The sequence below is a fragment of the Neopelma chrysocephalum genome, unplaced genomic scaffold (assembly GCF_003984885.1).
Source record: "Neopelma chrysocephalum unplaced genomic scaffold, ASM398488v2 Primary Assembly neopelma1_66, whole genome shotgun sequence".
In the NCBI taxonomy this organism is placed as follows: domain Eukaryota; kingdom Metazoa; phylum Chordata; class Aves; order Passeriformes; family Pipridae; genus Neopelma; species Neopelma chrysocephalum.
The window spans coordinates 10,063,388-10,082,987 of NW_020897725.1; the positions used below are offsets into that span (position 1 = coordinate 10,063,388).

Consider the following 19,600-nt stretch of genomic DNA (forward strand, 5'->3'; position numbering starts at 1 on the left):
AGTGCAAAGGTTTCTTAGTTACTGAAACACAGAGCTGAGAGAATTTACACACAGTGTTGAGGAGCCGGGTTCCTGTTGGCTCCCAACCTACTGAGCTAGAGAATAGGCAAATATATCAAGCTGGAAATACAACTGAAATGTGCTCAGCATGAGGAAAACAAAGCCACACAGGGCACACTGCTCTGCACTGGATTATCATTAATTATGCTGAAACAGGTTTGGTCAGGAACACTCCTCTTCTTGAGAGGCAGGGGACCTTTACTTCAGTTTTCAGGTGGGTGCCACTGACATACTAACAGACAGAATGCTGACTAAATGTAGTTCAGAGCTGTCAGTTCTTCCATGTCTTGTCTTGGCCATCCCCTGGTAACTTCATGAACACTTTATTCTGGAGAATAAACACATACATATCTTGCAATGTGTGTTTTTAGGAAGGTGATATTGCACTATACAGTGGCTTACTTTAAAAATGGAAAACTATGTTTAACTCCAGTCTATCTAAAACAGCATGTGAAATTAAGGGTGTATTTTTTTCCAAATCTGAATAGCTAGATAAAATTTATTCTTGGAAGGAAGACATGCCACAGACAATCACTACTTTTCACCAGTGGCAGAAACAAAGTCATTAACTGAACACTGCATAAATTGTTCCCAGAAAGACAGAGCAAGTTGTAGTGGATATGGTGGACACCCACACCCATACATATACATTAAATAAGAAGCTCCATCCTGCCAAGTACTGATCACCTTCCCTGACCAGATCCATCCTCCACCCAAGAGGGACTCATGGGAAAGGTTGCTCACTGAGAGCACACTTCAGCATCAGCCCTCAGTGACCTGGGTCCTCCAGGGCCTGAACTTTTCCAATAAACTAAGCAATCAAGTCTCTCATAACAGCTCCAAACCACCTCTTTCACAAATGAACCAAAGAAGAATTTAAAGACACATAGGTAGGGTACTTGGGGGTTTAAGGACCACAGCTAAGCCTCCTTTGCAGCCACAGTTCTTAATGTATTGAGACTGTTCTTCCACATTTTTTCCTCTCTGAACTAGAACAGCCACAGATTAAACTCTTAACAAAGAAGGATCATTAAAAAAAGTAAGATCTGGCAGAACAGCACTAAATGACAAGAACCACTGCTCTGGATTAGTGGCAGTTAATCCAAAACATGGAAAAAAAAGCAAAAAGGCTTAGAGAATTTGATCTTGCAAGTTAAAAAACCTATATATATACATGGTTTACAAACCAAGCAATTTATTCCAAGAATAGAAGTGAAATATGGGTCACTTCTGGATTCTTAATCAAAATACCGCAGTATTCCTGTTAGCAGGCTTAATCTGGGATTCAGATTTATTTAGACCAAGTGATCAATCTGGACACAAATGGAAAGCTTCTCCTATGCTGTGCACAGTCCTACAAGAAGCTGCATGGTGGCAACTTTAATGTACATTTTTCAAGACTTCGGGCAGTGGATTTCATCCTTAGAAAAGATGAAGGGGAAGATACAGGATTGGTGTAAACTACAGCTTTGCTATTGAAGTAAGAACCATTGAAAGATGTTTGAGATAACTGTCTCACTTGGTTTCCAAAGTAAAGACTATTGAATTTAACCAGTTTGCACAACATTGAATAAAAATATAGACAGGTGCTAATAAAGTGCAAAACATAATAACGTAGAGAAGGGTTATTTCCTTCAAGGACCTCTGCCTGAACCTTCAAAAGACTAGAGCAATTTAATAGCTTTCCCTATTTCCTGCACAGTCTACCTCCATTTCTACACCCCTCGATAAAAAGGAGATACACAGTGAGCCTTTTTGCCAACACACATACTCCTTGTCCTCAGCGATGGGAAAACACCACACATTCTTTTCATCGGCACAGGATCACACCCCCTGCTCTCCATCCCAGTTGAACACAGCCTGATTCCTGCAGCTGTCCATTTCCTTAGTCTCAGCTTAAGAGCCAGCAAGAACAAACTTCTCAATCAAAAGCCCAAATGACAACAAAATAAGAGGGGCCAGGATAGTTACTAAGTCATCTTTCAAAAGCATGACACATAGAAAGTGGAGAGCCACCATGTGACCTAGTGGTGTGCTTTATGAACTCTTATTTTCTGACTAAAAATAAATACATCCTATTACTGACATCACTGATTGCCTAACACCTTTCACCACTACACAGGCCTCAGGAATCTTTTGGAAAATTTCAACAGCATAACAGGATGCATCCACAAGGGCATTTCCTCCAAGGAAAGGCATGCACAGTGCTAATGAAAGCAAATTAATTGGGGAAAGTGTGTGTCCACACACAAGGGAATATATTGTTTTCAGTATCACTAACAAAGATTCTCATTCTCCCAGCAAGAATAGAACTGCTTGCAACCCAGCCACCCTTTTGAGTGAAACATTCTCAGCTCCAGATTGAAAAGACCTCCCGTGGTCCCCTTCACATCACTACAGCGTAGCCCCATTCAGACCCCTCTCACAGTAACAGCATTCCTGGCAAGCAGGCAGTCCCTTCTGGTCACATCTTGTTGTTTTCTCAAATGTCAATTCAGTTTCCCTTTTTGCCAGAAACACCCCCTCCAAAAAAAAAAAAAAAACACAAAAAAAAAAAAAAAAACAACCCACAAACCACAAAAAAACTCCAAAACAAACAAACAAACATAAAAACAAAACCACAATTTTACTTGCCTGAACATCAAAGTCTGGAAGGAGGCGAGTGATAGCCTGTGAAGAGATTTGAAAGCATTAATGGAAGTAACTTGCAGCTACAAAAACCTATGCTGTGACATGTTCTAACCCATCAGTTTTGCAGCTCAGAGCTCTGCCTGTCCCTTCATTCAATGACAGCTCTCTTGATGAATGTCAAAATTCACCCAAGAACTTTTTACCCACTAATCTTGACTGAGAACATGAAACACTAAAATACTAGATTGCAGACCAACAAAATGAAACAAAACCTGGTGCATCCTCAGTTATTGTTAAAAATCAATGAATAATACACTCACATGGAGCAGTAAAACACTGAGCTTATTGTAGCCATGGGACAGCCAATAGTCCTGACCAGGATGAAAAGTCACCATTCAAGCATGCACTGAGCACTTCCAACTCAGATAAGCAGTCATTACTGGGATTTGGTTACATGATGTGGAAGGTGGGAAGGGGTTTATTCTAGCCAAAATTAGTCTTTGCAGTGTTTAGGAGGCTGGCTGAACACAGAGAAGTCCATTCCAACCTGTGACCCACCACAGCTATTACTGACAAGCTCTTACTGTCAAGATCCTTGAAAAAATCTGTCAAGGATCTCCCCCAGGAAAGGAGTTCAGTGACATCCTCCCCATCTCCAGTAGTATATGAGGCTTAAAGCTTCAAAAGAAGAAGTGTCTTATAGTCACCTCCTTTTATTAAGAGACAAGAAAGAAGTCAAATTCCTATTTCCACTGCAGGGCTGAAAACTGAAGGAAGAGCAGCCAAGCAAATACTTTATGCTGTAAAGTGAGAGAGAGGCCAAAGCTTGAAAAAAAATATGGAGATGAAAAGGAAAGCTTAGAATCATGACAAGGAGGTCACTCAGCTCCAGAAGCCCAGATAAATTAAGGACAGATGTCAGAAGCAATACAGCTGCTGTCTTAGGCAATATTGTCTCAGATGGTGGACCTCAAAGCATTGCAGTCCAACCTGCAGTTCTGACACAACTTGAGAGAGCCTTTAGGCAGTTAGGCACTGTCTTGTTCATACAAACAAGTAGTTAGAGAGCTGATTGAGCTTGTGGAAGTCATTTTACACAGCCCAGCTTTAGGCAATGTGCTTGCCAGGTTTTAATCTTACTATACTATGGGTCTCACGACCTTTTAAACATACCATTTCATCCACTGTTGTTCTAGTGGGACCTAGAGTTGAAAGCAATAAGTATATGTGGCATCTGTACCAACAGCATATGAAATAAGGCTGATCACTGTTCAGGAATGAAAACTCAGCTTTAGCAGAAACCCAAGAACAACAAGGCAGGACATGACTCCAGGTTGCATCACCCACTCAAAACCAGCTCCACTGTTAACCTTAGCATGTGCTGAGTGTTTTTCAGGGCAATATTTTGCCCTTTCTCAAAATACATTAAGTAATTTCCTTCATCTATGTGAAGAATGGCCACAGAGGAATCAAATTCTCTGCTAGTTTCCCCATGCAGACAAAATTTAAGCTAACATCATGAACAAAAGCATTTAGGGTTCATTGTCAAGATTCCAACTTTTGACCTATGTGCTATAGAAACCCAGGAAGTTAATCAGTGTCTTAAGATATTTCTGAATTTTAAAGCAAAGACATTTCAGTACTAACAGGTCTTCTGCTTAGCCTCCCCTTTTCTTTGCTACTACTGAACAATATGGGCATTAAAAAAGGATCTTAGTTTCTGAAAAGTTTGAGTGCTGCCTTCACTGGTATTCAAACAAGCTCTGCTTTCATGCAATGTCCTTGGCAAACGAGCTGCGTTTAAAGTTTCTCTAGCCATTTCACTGCAGTCATAAGTGGAAATGATTTGCTAAAGTGTTTACACAAAAGAGGTAAAAAATAAAGAAAGCATCAAATAGAGCAATGAATTTTAGTATAGAAAATCAAAAAGAAACCCCAACACATTTATATACATCATTGTCAAGAACTAACCTCACTGGGAAAAAGGGAAAAAAACAAATATCTTAGTTTAGATTCAAGGAAAAAAGCTGAGACATTACTTCACATATTACAGTGAATTTTTTGCCATGAACATACCAAAGCACAGAGAATTGCTACCATTGAAGAGTCAGACAGCCACTGAATCTAGATGCTGTCAGCAGATTTTTGAAAAAAAAAAAAAAGAAAAAAAAAGGGCATAAAAAGAAAAGGAAAGTAGTACAAGATTAAAGAAAAAAAAAAAGAAAAAAGGCTAGGATGTTTCTACGCTGCAACAGGTTGTGCACACCCAGCTGGCTGCAGACCAGGCAGTTGGTGTGTAACTGATGTCCCCATCCACTCAGAGAGGATAGGATGGGGCTCAGCCCTACCTCTGGATTCAGATGTGCCCAAAGGAAAAATATAGGCTCTCTGCTCCTCCCTGACAGGCAGCTGACAGAGTAAAGTCTGTCTTTACATTGAGAAGTCTATAGGTGTAGACAGATGTACACAAGATTGCCCAATTGGCATCATTCGCTACAGATAAAGACAGTTGCCATTATTCTGAGAAGAAAAAGTGTCACCACCACACTTAGAGAAGCACAAAACCAAACAGGAAGAAAGAACAAACAATTAAGGCTCAGTTTTGCATTATTTAAAACAACCCCAAACTCCTGTTATTCTATCTCCAGTTTTTCTTGTTTTCTCCATATAATATGTCAGAACTAATCCAAGAGCACATGTGCAGCACCACCAGCAGTCCTAACAAAACAGATAAGCTCTAGAAAGCTTTACAATATTTACCTCCTCCTTCTCAACCAGAGGTTTCACCTCTGCAAGGTGAGCATCCTGGAACTCTGTTGACATGGTCAGTAACTGATATCTGCAAAGATGAAAAGAGATTGTTCTCAGCTTGCATCAAAGATTAAATACAGAAACAAGTGGAGATCCTGCTCCACCCAGCCCCCCACAATGACACACTCAGGTTATAGTTTAAAAGACCTCTGCAAGAACATTATGAATCTCTCGTAAAATGCCTCACTGGTTTATTTATATACACACTCGTGCACAATACAAGATTAAAGAAATTCTTGCAAGAATTCTGCAAGATCAAACAGAAGTTTGGCAGCTTCAAACCAGGGAACGTTGAAGGAAATAGGGCAGGCACCAGTGGAGAGAGTCATGAAAACTATCATTCCACAGTTGAAAGGAGGCATAGCCAAATCTGCACAACTACCTTCTGAAACTCGCTTGAATACTTGCTCCTGAAACATTTTTTTTTTCCAGTTTATCCAAGGCTCCCTTTCTATGCCCCACATTTCACTGTAAGAAAAGTGAATTGGACACTCATTAGCACTATTTTACTCTCGGATTAATGTGCTCCATTCTTCAGGACAGATAAAAGTCAGATGCTCCTTTAAGTGGACACCAACAAGATATGTGCAATAATGCAATTTTCAAAACTGTCAAAAGAAGGAACAAGATTGCTGTATCCTGCTCTAGGACAGGATTAGCAATGCAATATCCAGTTCTCAACTGCAGGAAGCTTAGCTGGGAACACAGACACAGCCAAACAGAAGAGGCGACTGCAAAGCAAACAGAGACATAGGCTGGGCTGCATGTGCAGAGCACCTTCTACACTTGGACTAACAGACATTTCAGTTCATCAAGCACAGCAGTCCAAACTGAAAACATGTTATTTTTTTAAACTCCCATTCTCTTGACAAAGATAAGGTCACAGAATCACAGAATATGCTGAGTTGGAAGGGACCCACAAGGATCATCGAGTCCAGCTCTTGGCCCTGCACAGTGTCAGAGGCACTACAGAGGACTGTTCTTTATGAAGCTCTAATGATGACCTGAAACAGTTCTCAAGAGATACTGGAACTGTTTCAGCAGCAAGACGACAAATACAAAAGTCAAAGTATGTTTATTACATATCCTCTGGCCTGCTGGAGAAATGCATATTATGTAGGGTTTGGGCATCTTTCATAAATTTCCAATTTTGTCCATCTACATAACTATAAACCAAGTGAATAATTTACTTTTCTTAAAAAGTTTAGAAATTAAGCATATGAGTAAGTGTACGCAAGGCAAGACAAAAGACTGAAATGTATTTAGGAATTATTGACTATGTGTAACTGCACACATTTTAATTATTAAGTTTTCCTGAAGATAAGCATAGAAATACAGAACAAAATTTACATTGATTCTTTAAGCCATGATTTCCCCACCTCCTGACTTAAATCTGATTTAAGCCAATCAACCCTGTCTACATAAATGACTTGGTGCTCAGGAAGGGCTGTGAAGCCCACAGGAGCATCCAGGCAGTGGCAGTCGCAGCATTTTTCACTCTGCCACATGGGTTAACTTGATGCTTTTGTCCCTGGGTAAAGGTTCTAGTGGCTGTTCTCAAGATGGCTGGATGCTGCAGGAAGCTATGAAGGGATGCACTCAGACTAAGAACGTCAATGCTGAAAAAATGTGGGTGTCCATGCATGTTGTTTTGGATTTTAGGAACCCATACTGGTAGCTATGCAATTGGGTGGACTTTTGCTAAAGAATTAGATCAGGAAACTTGAGCTTAAAGAAATGTTTTATTAGTATTTCACCCCACCACTTGAGGCATGGGAACAATACCAAAACTGACCCCATTGCCAGTGCTTTGTTATCCAAATTTAAAACAGGGTAGAGATACGTAAATAGTTAAAAGAATCAATTTACTCTGATTCACTCTTTTTCTCCAGATTTTCCATTAAGTTTTGTCCATTACAGATTTTTATGTTAAAGAACAAGCAAAAAACAAGTTCACAAGATTTCAAGCAAATGCAAGTGATGTTTTAGCAAGCATTACATATTTTTGCAATTATAGCCATCAATGTAGTGAGCAATTGTGTACGGCAGAGACGTAAGATAAATGCTGCTGCAATATTTGGAAGTCGAAAATATTCGTGTGCAATTGTACCTAAGCCAAATGGATTTTTTTTTTTTTTTTTTTTGCTATTCAGCAAATTCTGTTAAGACAGAATTAACACCTTAATGTTGCACCTAATTCTGCAATCGGGACTAGAAGTGCAGGACATTTTTCCCTGGTTTGCCCATAGGTGAGGAAAGTAAGAAGCCAGGTCCCCTGCAGTTTTCCAGTAAGAAAGAGCTCAGGGAACAAAGCTGCAGCAAGTGCTTGTGGAAGAGAGTTGTTTACACAGGGCAGTTTCAGACTTTCAGGGACTCAGAGTATTGACTACAAATGACCAAAAAAAACTGTGCCAGACGAGCACAAGATGGATGCTTTTTATAGCCTTAAAAAACAATCCTGTTTTTTTAATAGTTCAAAGTTGTTGCTCTATGTTTCCAAAAGAGCCAGCATTAGGAAGTGCTGACCAGCAGATTACACGACTGCCATCAGGTTTGCTGAACAAAAGCCCAACGTTCACCAAGTTTTCACTTTTGGAAAGATACCACATCTTGGTGCCATATAACAATTTCAGATCAGACATTTTCGAGCTCTGGGTTTTCCCTCTGTGCATCAGGGATACCTGAAACATTCCTACCAAGCAACAACCTTGTGATAAGGCGGCACAACAACATGCTATTTGTTCACAAGAGCTGGCAAACAAAGCCCTGCTATTTGACAGTGCTGTAAAAAACATCTTATTTTCCAAGGAGAAAGATGGGGAAGTGGCTTTGTACCACCCTTGTTCAGCACAAATTTTATACTCTCTAAATAGGTGCTTTGTGCTCTCCCCGTTATGTGACAGGGCAGCTCGAAGCTAATGCAACTGCATAACTCTCCTAAATAGATAACCATACAAGCATCCCTTTATACACATTTCAAAGCACTTTCCTCACAGAAGCCTTTCAAAGACAAAGTTCATTTATATCTGCAAGCAGTAGTATAAAGTTGCCAACTTGGATAAAAACAACTTTTCACTCTGCTTGGCCAATTCAGCCTGCTGAGAGGTCCCAAATTCTCTTTTCTGGAAGAAGCCACTTCCACCCAGTGGACACTCACCACCCTGCACTCAGATACCTGTTGCAATGGCTGCTCAGATGTTTAAGTTTTAAAAGAATCATACTTCTAACAAAGAAAAAGTTAAAGGTTTAAGACACCTCTGCAGCTGGCAAAGTGCTTAAAAACTGATGGCATACCTACCTTCACCAACTAGCAGGAAAGACATCAAACCAACCTCTAGGAAGCAAGTGTGTGGGGAAGAGTGAAGTCATCTGTGCAATACTGTGTTTACTAATTTAATTCAATTAAACAATTAAATTAGTTTACTAATTTAATTCCATACCCATTCCAACCCAAGCCCACTGCTCCAAAACCACTGCAGCAACTGCCATAAACAAGGCTAGAAGCTCATAAGTCTGTATCAGGAGTCTGACTATTTTGATATTGAAGGTTCAGAATACATCCTCTGTCCCTCCACATCATTGCTGGAGGGCCAGTCATTGCTGGAGCCTTGTTTTGGTAGCAGGAGGTACAGGATGGATGTGCAGTCTGCCTTTGCACAACAGATATCAGAGGAGCCAAGAAGCCACCTATCAGACCATCCACCCTCAGACACAAGCAGTGCTGCAATCAAATACCAAATATTAGCTAATATCCATATATGTGACCAAATTAATTTCAAGCACAGGAGCAAAACAAGTCCAAAGATCCCTCATTTCAAACTTCATACTTCTCAAGACACATGTAGGGGTTGTCCAAGTTTGTGCCATGGGCTGCGCATCATCAAGGGCTAATGGCCTCACACCCATAAAGGTTTGGGGGCACTGCTGTCATCACTACAGGATTTACCTCTACCCTCTTACCCAGCTGTTTTTTATTTATGTGCTATCATATAAAACAAAGAGCAGGGAAAGATTCCTGCCCCAGTGTTTCATAAAGGCGACAATTTTCTCAAAACTGCTTGTTCAAATACTGGCAAAAGGAGATTATTATCCTTTTCAATACTGATGCATAAAAGGGTAATGTCATCAGAGCAGCCTGATGGCATTTTCATCTCTGCAGGCTGAGCGAGCAGGAGGGACAGCAATCACTTTACATGTGGGATTAAATACTCATGAGCATCTAATGGCAAAGAGGAAAACGGTCATGGGCACTGAGGGTCACAGCTCCCGAGCTCTGGTGTTGCTCTCTTTGAAGAGGGAGGGACCACACAGAACTTGGGCTCCAGGGCCACAGGTGGGAGGTGTTTCCAAGCCCATAGCACCACTCTGCGCTTTATCCCTTGAAAGCTACGGGCGTCTTCAGCACTCTGGCACCAAGGCACATTGGAAGGACAGGGGTGACAGAGGTTTTGCACACCTGTAGCAGCTCACAACACAATTAAAGCAAGGACAAGACAAGGATGGAGAGAGCCAAGGTGTCTCAAAAGCACTGCAAATGTTGATTAACAGATATCTGCATCAGTTCCAGGTCAGAAAAATAACCAAGCAGCCCGGGACAATGAAGCAAGGAAAGTTACTGTGACACTCAAACAGCCTTTGAGGCTTATACATGGTCAATTAGACCTCTTCCAGTCATTAACACTAAATGCTGTAAACTTGTCTGACTGGCCCTAGCATAAAAAAATGGTTACTGCAAACCAGAGAGCAGCTTGAAACAAAACCTTGTCTTGATTAAGCAGAGACTAAACAGAGACAAGTGGACATGAATACAAGACAGTTCATAGCACCCGTGTATGGTTATGGTCCACAATGCATCTCTCCTTAAGTGCAGTTTACATTTCAGATGTTCTACAACAAATTTGACAAATTTAATCTTCCTGTTTGTGAACCATTTGAAAATTATTCCTTTGCAAGCATTCAAAACAATTCATGCATAAGCATCTGCCCACACTCTGCCCTGTTTAAACTACTCTTTGTTACAGGCGCTGGTATCACGAGGTTCTTTGTGTACAGTTACTGATTTTCTCTGACACTGTTCCACACAATAAATCATGAAAGAGGTTTTATAGCAGTTCCTTCCCTTTAAAAAAAGGCAGATGATTTCTGACAGTTAAGTAGCATCTGACTAAACAGTTTGAGCAGGAAGTGTCAAAAGTTGAAGGCACTCAACTACCTGTGACTCTCTGGGTTTCCTTAGCCTCCAGTTACACATTGTCTCAATTTGCAACTAAAAGTTAATAAACTGAGAACAAAAGATAACAAACAAAGCTGGGAAGCAGAACCCTTAAATAACCTGAAGTTTCAAATGAGAAAAAGGTCAGGAGCCAAAGCATTAAATCAAATAATATCAGGTAACAGAAACAGCTACACTGCCTGGTGGTCTCTGGTTCACAGATGCCCTGTCAGCCACCATCACCCAGCCCTCTTCAAGTACAGCACACTGCTGATACTCAATTTCATTATTTTTTTCTAATCAATTTGCTTTTATTTTCTTTCAACGCCCTTTTTGAGCTACTCTACCAGCATGCTTTTGTGAAGGCTCTAGTTGAAAATAAGAGCTGGAATCCAAGAAAAAAAACCAAAACAAAACATGGGTTGTTAGCAGCATAATGTAGCATAACAGTGATTTTTTCAAAGTCAAAAAACCAAGAAGGGCCTTAAGTTTTAGCCATTTTTAAGTTCAGACTTATGCTATGTGCTAATCAACCTGATTAGGAAACCAAAACATTTCAACCAAGAACTCGAGCCCTGTGCCAAGTAACAGCTGGGTGAAGCCACATGGAGACAGCTGCAGGGACAGAGCCAGCAGCTGACCCACCAGCAAGGCACAGATGGGGGGCCACAGCATCTCCCCCAGCCCCACTTGCTTCTGGCTGTGGCACACTGCTGCAGTTAGAGAGATGAGATCTCCAGGCTTGACTCCAGCCCTTCTCCTCTGGCTGGTTTTCACTCATGCGACTGGTTCCAGTGCCTGATGGACACAGAGCTGCTCAGCTGTGATTGCTCTGGGATCAAACACAGCCTTGAAACTACCAGTTCCTCCAGACCAGGGGCTGGTCACTCTCCACACACACAAACCTCACTGGCAGCTGCACATTGAGAGCAGCATCAAAACACAGGGAGCTGGAAGCAGCTCTTCTGTCTACCCTGCAGATGTTGAGCAAGAAAACTGTTGCAATGCAGCTTGCACAATCCTCCTACTGTGGGATGCAGTGAAGTGTGTTCCTTAGAAAGCTCGAGGTCCTCCCATGCTCCACAGGAGCAGAAAGTGGTTGTGGGAAGGGTTGGTGTGCTAGCCAAAGGACACGCCTGCTGTCCCCATTGCCCCATGATGGACACCCCTGTTGTGTACCCCCTGCCAATATAATGAGCAGCTATTCTTTTCCTAGCTGGCAGGGAAATGGAAAGCCTTGCAATGTCTTAGGGCTTTTTCCTATTGTAGCAATCCCTAATACTACCTATGCTATAATATCACAACTCCATGAGGGATAGATTACAAACCCTAACAAAGTTCTCTGAAATGCAGTTTTCTTTAGCATCTGGAACTTGAAAATGTTCCTGGCCACACAACCGGTTGTCACAGAGGTATCTCTAATAATGGTAAAGTTCCTTTAAAGAGATTAAAAATTATCAAGGCCAGGCTGGATAGCTCTTTGAGCAATCTGATGTAATGGAAGGTGTCCCTGCCCTTGGCTTGGGGGTTAGATGATCTTTAAGGTCCCTTCCAACCCAGACTACTCTAGGATTCTATGAAAAATCCTTGTGATTACCACATCTCCCTGGTTATGATGAGTGCCATTAGCCCAATTTCCCTCCTCAAGCAGCCACCATGCACTGGTGGCAAACTGTCCTTGCAGAGGGCAAAGGCTCAGAAAGGAGGTAGGGAAACCCAGGGCTTTCCTAAGAAATCCTGCATCTGAGCAGCAGCCTAAGTCTATTTGCAAACACATTATGCCCATTGGCAGGGGTGCCAACATTGTCCTTTACCTTTAAAGGACTCCAGGCTGTGAGTGGCAGCACTGCAGGGTGGAAAGGGTGAAGAGCAATCAGCTGTTTTCCCAGGCTGCATTTCCTCACACACCTCTCCAGCCAGCCTGTCTCCTTCTACTGCCCCAGCATCCTCCCAACACCCTCCTCTACATCCGTCCCACTCCTCCTCCAGCTGACTGTGCGCAAAGGTCTGAGGCAAAGATTAAAGGTGACGCACTGGTACAGGACCTGGCACCTGCTGTGCACCTGAGTGCTAGGCTGGGCTTTGCAGGCAGATTAAACAACATATACTGCAAAGATGGATTAGGCATTTCATAACGTGGAAGAGACAGCTTCTGCCACAAAGATTGCAGTCTAAACAGACAAGAAACAAGCTATTGTTCCTGCAGCTCACCAGTGTCAGGACATGCTCCCTGCCCCCTCCTATTCTCAATCTGCCATGCTTTAATAGTTCATAGCTGCTGCCCAGCTGCAGCCGCTCCAACAAGTGGGTGGTTCTGTCAAAGTTAGAGGAAAAACATACTAAGATTATTCCAGAAGGGACAGGCCTACAATATCCTCAGAGATAAGGAATGCTGTCTGGCTCTCTAGGTTGCACCCTTACAAGAATATAGTGGGTTCTTTTTGTATGTTTTGCATTTTCACATGATGTTGCAGAGATGAGGACTTAAATTACAAAACATTGCAGCTAATGTTGATGATGTTTCTTAATTTACATTTATTCATGAGGTCATGCAATATGGGTTACAGCTTATGACTATGTATAAGACTTGTTCTACTACCTTTTAAAAATGCTTGCTCGTTGTTGTTACAAGTTTTCTTTCTAACCCCTGCCAAAATGTCTGGCCTGAAGTTTTCCATGATGAGTGTATGAGGGTTTGTTTGTTTGTTGAGGAGAAAAGTATAATTTATAGATATTCTGTTCCTGTGAGCCATCATTCCCCTTTTCTAGATGAACTTTAGCCTTCTAGAGCTTAATCTGGACTCAAACTTTGCACAGATGGCCATTGCATTAAGGACACATCTTTCATTCTTCTCAGGAAAAATCCTTTATAAAATTACCCGAATTTAAGCATTTTCACATGGTGAATTACTTGAAACTAGATTTGTGTAACAGTCTTCCATTGCCTCAGCACCTTGAGATACAATATGATCTCCCAAGGGCTGAGCACACAGCCTGTATCACAACAGGTGGGACTGGTGAGGGAGTGCCTAAGTCAGCAGTGTCCAGTGCCAAAATACTCCTTGCCTCTCAAAATAAGCCCTTTCAAAATCCTTCAAAGTGGGCAAAAAACCAATTCACCATCCTCAGCTGACTTTTTCCAAAGCCTTACCTATCTACTCTCCAAATTAGTGCCTATTACATCAGGCAGAGATCTTCATTATCACTTTTCAGACTATGTTTACAGTAGGGGTTGGAGTTCTACATGTCCAAGCTTTCATATAAGCTTTTATATACAATTTCATAAAATTCAGTGTTTCATATGGGAAAAAATATGTGATGCTCTTAAACTGAGTCATCTGGAAAAGAGAACAGTACTTTGAATTTGTCATAATATAAAGGGTCATCATAAAACTGCAGTGCTTCTGTTGCATAGACGAGTCCCATAAGCCAGTATGTAACAACTTTGTCCAAGGATGCAAATACATCTTAAAATTTATGAGGGTTATGTTACATACAGTTCATGAAAAGTATGTTAAGAGCACTATAGAACTATGCCAGCAGGAGAATGACATAATTAGTTTGTCAACGTGCACACAAGCTTCCTGAAGGAAGTAATCCAAAATCCCACAGCAAGAGCAATTCTTCCTTCCTTTAACAGTGCACTTCCCATCTGGATGTCTGTTTACTGTGTACACAAATAAAAGTTCCTTCAAAAGTTGCATCCTACTTTGCTTATTATTTTCCATTATACCTTATGCCTAACAGTAAACGCAACACTTTTTTGCTTTCAATACCAGTGCCTCCCCTTTCAGGGTCTTCACTGGGCTATTACAGTTTTGTATCTTTATTACTTCTTTTGTTCTTCCTAAAATTCAGAATTTTTTAGAAAGTCAAGTCCTAAGAGTGGTGAAACAGTAAGGACTGTCAACCACACAAATAACCAAATCCAAGGGAGTGTTGAAAGCACATGGAAAGATTTGTTTTGCAATGAGTTAGGTTTTCATGCTGCACTAAGTCCTAAGGTTTTCTCTTTCCATTAATTTCTACATCATCCATACAGTACCAGTAGACTGGTGTTACACATCCATGGTAGAAAATAAGCTAAAAGAGCTACACATTTGGAGCTATAGTTAGGTCAGACAGGAAGCAGTCAGTTAAAGGCTTGGAAAAGTAGTGAATACCCAGTTTTAAAAACAGTGTTTGAAGAGGAAGACCTGCATTGACCAACTTCCAGCTACTAAGAGAAAAAACCTCGACAGATGAAAAAAGATGTATTAAAATTTTGACAACTAACTGAAAGGAAGTAGCCCCAAACCCAAAAGAAACATAGGAAATGTGATCAGCCACACAAAATAAGAGCAGCAAAACTGACATACATCCTGCTTAGTACAAACAGATACATCTATGGAAAATTTCATCAGCATAGGCAGTCCAGCTGTGCATCAGCAAGCTCACCATGGAGCACCTCTGCATGGAGAACACCCCTCTGACAACAAAATGCTGAGCATTATCCAAAGGCAACACTCATGCCAGCTGGGAAACAAAACAGGCCTAACCCTGCAGCAGTCCTTAGCTAAAAGTAAAAACTCATTTCCCTCATCATTCAACATAGGAGCTCACACATTCAAGTTTGATACTTCAATAATTTCAGGTTTTACTTTTTTCCCTACTTCACACTTGCTGTGCTGGATTAAATGCCATATAATGGTTCACATGACTGATTCACATGGATGCTCAGTACTGAGTTAAATTTTGTCATAATAACACTTCAGTGATACATGAACACATATTCAGGAGAAGCTCTGAATGGTTCCTCACAGCTCCAACTTCATAGCCGAAGGAAATTAACAGTAGGGATTACCTCCCGCTGACTGTGCCTCATTGAAGTCACCCAGGGCTCTGGATAGGAAAAAAAAAAGCTGCCTCCATTTGAGAGAAACACCAAGTTCAATAGCCATTACATTCACAGCCATTGATTTCCAAGAGGTCTAACCCAGATTTTAGTCATCCATAGCAACACACACCACCAACCCTTAAAATGGGATTTCCTTAACTCCCAGTCTTTGAAACAGTTGCAGAATATTTCCCCCGACTTTTCAGCAGCAGCAACTGATTTGCTTGCAACTTTTGGTACAGAGCTTTTGATAGAGGGCAGAGGGGTAACTGCTGCTCCTGGACCTGAGCAACCTGACCTAGTGGCTGGCATCCCTGCCAACAGCAGAGGGGTTAGAACTAGGTGATCTTTAAGGTCCCTTCTAACCTAAGCCTTTCTATGATTTTACAATGACCTGCTGACATCTGGAGATCACTCCCCATCCACCAGTCCAGGGATGTTCTTTACTGAGAAGACTGCAGGGGCATCACCATCATGCATTAGGGTAAACATTCAAATTCCCACCTGAAGCTGAAGCCAGAGGCAGTCTACATGCAATGCCATTTATTTAGCAAAACAGTGACAGGACAAAGTCACTATACTTCTGCTTGAGATTTCCAGGTGCTGTGACTCAACATGAAAGTTAGATGTAAAAAGTCAGCTGGAATTCATACTTCATCTCCAGAACCAGCATTTCATCCTTTTCAATACCAAGAAGTTGCATCTCCTGGTTTTTAGAAGGTTTTCCCTTCAGGTGACCAAACCAGAGCAAGTAGGGAAAGTCATATATAGTCTTGCTGCATCCTGTTGTGACTGAACCAATTGAGACCATTGCTTTCCTAGGCAATGCTCTCCCTGACAGCAAACAGGCTTTTGCTGCCTCAAGCTTCCAGTTGTACACATGATGTAAACACTGCTGATCCAACACAATTAGAATTTGTGTTATTTTTGAGTTTCATAGTTTCTACTTGTCTTCATTCTGAAGAGCTTCAAGCCAGTTTCATCCCTTCTTTATCTTTCACTCTTTGTCTATTTTGAGACAATAAAAGCAGGAAATGTCTCATTACATATCTCATCTATGTTTTGTGCTCTCCTGAGGTTGAGTGAAAAAACAGTATTTTCTGTGGGAAGTTAGAAGTTTGCCAAAATCCCTTAAGCTGGTCATGAGAAGATGTATGTTGCACTTCAGTCAAGTAAATTAATCACTTAGGTTTAAAAATCTGAATCAAAGAATTTTTCTCACAGCAGTTCACTGCTAATCCCACCTGAACTACAAGTGAAAATTACTTAATTGCCTTATAACTACTTGTAAGGACCCATGCCAAAGTGTTCTAAAAGGTGCACTGTAATCTCCCTATGTAACTGTCATAGTGCAAAAAGGAATTCAAAGAGCAGAGTGCCTCCCACAGGAGTAAAGACAATTGCAGAATCCTGCTGGTTTCACTGAGCATCCATACAATCTACCCAGATGACCTGTCACAGTTTTAGTGTTCTTTTTTGTTTTGGCAAAAAAAAAAAGCCATTGTGCAGGACCAAAACTGAAAAGCTTGAGAGCTTGTTTTCTGGTGGTGCTGGTTCCCAAACACAGGCAGTGCATGTGGCTGCCCTCTCTCAGCAGCAGGTGACACTTCTTTGGCTGCTGCCTAATTCCATGGACACCTGATGCCTTGACATCTCTATCTTGCCGTCACCTTGGTGAAGAGGCGAATGAATGTAGAAAATAAGTACACAAACCCTTCTTTCTAAGGGAAACAGATGAAAACCAGAGCTAGTCAAGACTTCCAGACCCTCTGCCCCAGCCTGGTGCCAGGTCAGCCAATTTGTAGAGTGCCCATTTTCAAGGGATGAGTTCATATTTTTACAAGGGCACATAGCGACAGGACAAGGCAGAATGGCTTTAAACTGAAAGAAGGTCAATTAAAGTTAGATATTAGGAAGAAATTCTTCATTGTGAAGGTGGTGAGGCACTGAAACAGGATGCCCAGAGAAGCTGTGGATACCTCCAACTCAAACCTTTTTATAATCTCTCAGTTCACTAGCTGTAGAAATTCTGGTTCAAAGTTTTCAAGGTTGAAGTCCTGCCCATTCAGGTGTCTGCTGCACAAGGAGCTCAGATGCAGAAGTTGAGGCCTCCAGGTTCCCAAACCATTATGCCATGGCATCTGTTCAGTTTATACTGAACAACTAGATATAGAAACCACAGACACCCTAAGGGGTCTCATTACTACACTAAAACCTGTTTTCACTGCACTGTGTTTTCCATGTCAAAACACACACCAGTTCCTCCTGAACACATTTATGATTTTTTTTTCCAAGAGCATAGGACTCATTAATACCCTGGGAACTGCATAAGCCTTTAAGGAACACTATTTTTGCTGCATCTATTTCTGAGTTTTACTATTTCATCCACAGTCATTAAATTCTTGCTGTGCGCAGGGCATCGTACAGCACTAGCTGCCTGCTGTTTACTCAAATACTTGTGATAAAAACACAGTCCTTCCATGTCTAACTGCATTAGACTCCGAGTAAAAGAGCACAAAATTAAAAAAAGAAAAAAAAAAAAAAAAAACAAAAAAAACCACCAAACATGTTTCCAGAGTCAAGTTCAAAGTGCATAGCTTAATCCCACTGGCTGAATTTTTTATGGAAATCATGCCTGTGAGAGCCAAGACTAAAAACAGCAAGACTGGCTTCTCAGATGTTTACCTGAAACAGTTGCTAGCTCCCGTTTACAGGTTATTTCCATTGCTTGCTCTCAACAGTGAGTTTTTCAGCAGCTATGTATCTCTGACACAGTTGGACACACAGAAAAAAATTTGATAGAAAGCCAGAGGAAGTCAAAACACCATACAGAGAATGTGGGCAGAAAGCTTCAGGTTGTCTTTGAACTCTTCCATGTCACTACAACTGCATTTGCTACGTTCAGAATACAGTTCCTATTTAAACAGGAGGAAAAAAGTCATCAAAATAACACATCTGGTAAATAGTTCTCTCCGAAGTCCTGTTCTGGGGATGGGGTGCCAAATCGGGCACTGTGGTCTTTATAAAACGTTGTGTTAAACAATGAGTAATGGCAGCTTGTAACTGTTTCATAGGAAAACCATAGCATGATGAAAAGCATTAGCCAAAACATTCTCCCTAGCAGAAGTGAAACCCCTTATTTCATCAGCCCCAGCGTGTGGCTGTGCCTCCACTGCAAACACTACGCTGAAGTGCTCTAAACTGAGGGGTGCCTGGAAGCACGGGCGGCAAAACTGTGCCTGTCGCCACATACGGTGACAACAACCCCACTGAAACAACTGACCGGACACCATCAGTCAAGGCTGCCCCGTGCTCAAAACCCAGCACAGAGCTGCGAGAGCAGAGAGACTCAGGCAACAATCATCAGTGGTCAACTTCCGTAGGGAAAGCATGTGTCTGGGCTACACAGCTGTTTTCCAGCCCATCCCGCTGCTGCCCGGGAGCCTGGACAGCAGCATCCCGCAGCCACCCCCGTTCCCGGGAAAGGCCGGGGTCCCCTCCAAGCCACCACCCCGCTAAGAGCCATCCGTCTCCCCTGCAGCTGGCAGAGTCCTGCTCGAAGGAGCGGGAAAGGGATTTAGTTCCGCGAACAAGGAGGAGGGTGATGCAAGGATGCGCGCTCGAGGGGACCGCGAGGTCCGCGGGTCGGGCGAACGGATGGAAGGATGGATAGAAAGAAAGACGGATGGAAGGACCTCCCCTACCTGCCACGCTCCTGCTGTCCCTACTCCGCCTGCTGTCGCCACCGCGCTCCGACACCGCCCGGGCCCGCGGGGCGGATTTATAGCCCGGGCTCCGCCCGCCGGGCGGTGCCGCCACCGCCGCCCGTCCCGGGGCTCCGCCCGCCCGGCCCCGGGGTTGCCCCGCCGGCCGCGGGGGATTGCGGCGGCGGCGGCTACACCCCGGGTGCCCGCTGCGCACGGGGTCCCTGGATGTCAGCCGGGAACCCCGGCACCTAGCTGCAAGCCCAGCTCTCCCCTCCTTCCTGGCCGCGCAGCCCGGCTAGAGAG

General features: G+C 42.4%; 1 protein-coding gene across 1 annotated transcript in view; it reads right to left on the minus strand.

Moving 5' to 3' along the window:
- NDRG1 (N-myc downstream regulated 1) overlaps positions 1–19,364 on the minus strand; it is a 40,506-nt gene extending 21,142 nt beyond the window's left edge. Inside the window, exons 1-3 of the mRNA XM_027684434.1 lie at positions 19,295–19,364; positions 5,452–5,530; positions 2,695–2,730 (exon numbers count right to left, since the gene is read on the minus strand). Coding sequence (XP_027540235.1) covers positions 2,695–2,730; positions 5,452–5,514 — 99 coding nt within the window. The 5' untranslated portion in view covers positions 5,515–5,530; positions 19,295–19,364. The remainder of the gene's footprint in view (positions 1–2,694; positions 2,731–5,451; positions 5,531–19,294) is intronic.
- Between the last annotated feature and the right edge of the window lie 236 nt (positions 19,365–19,600).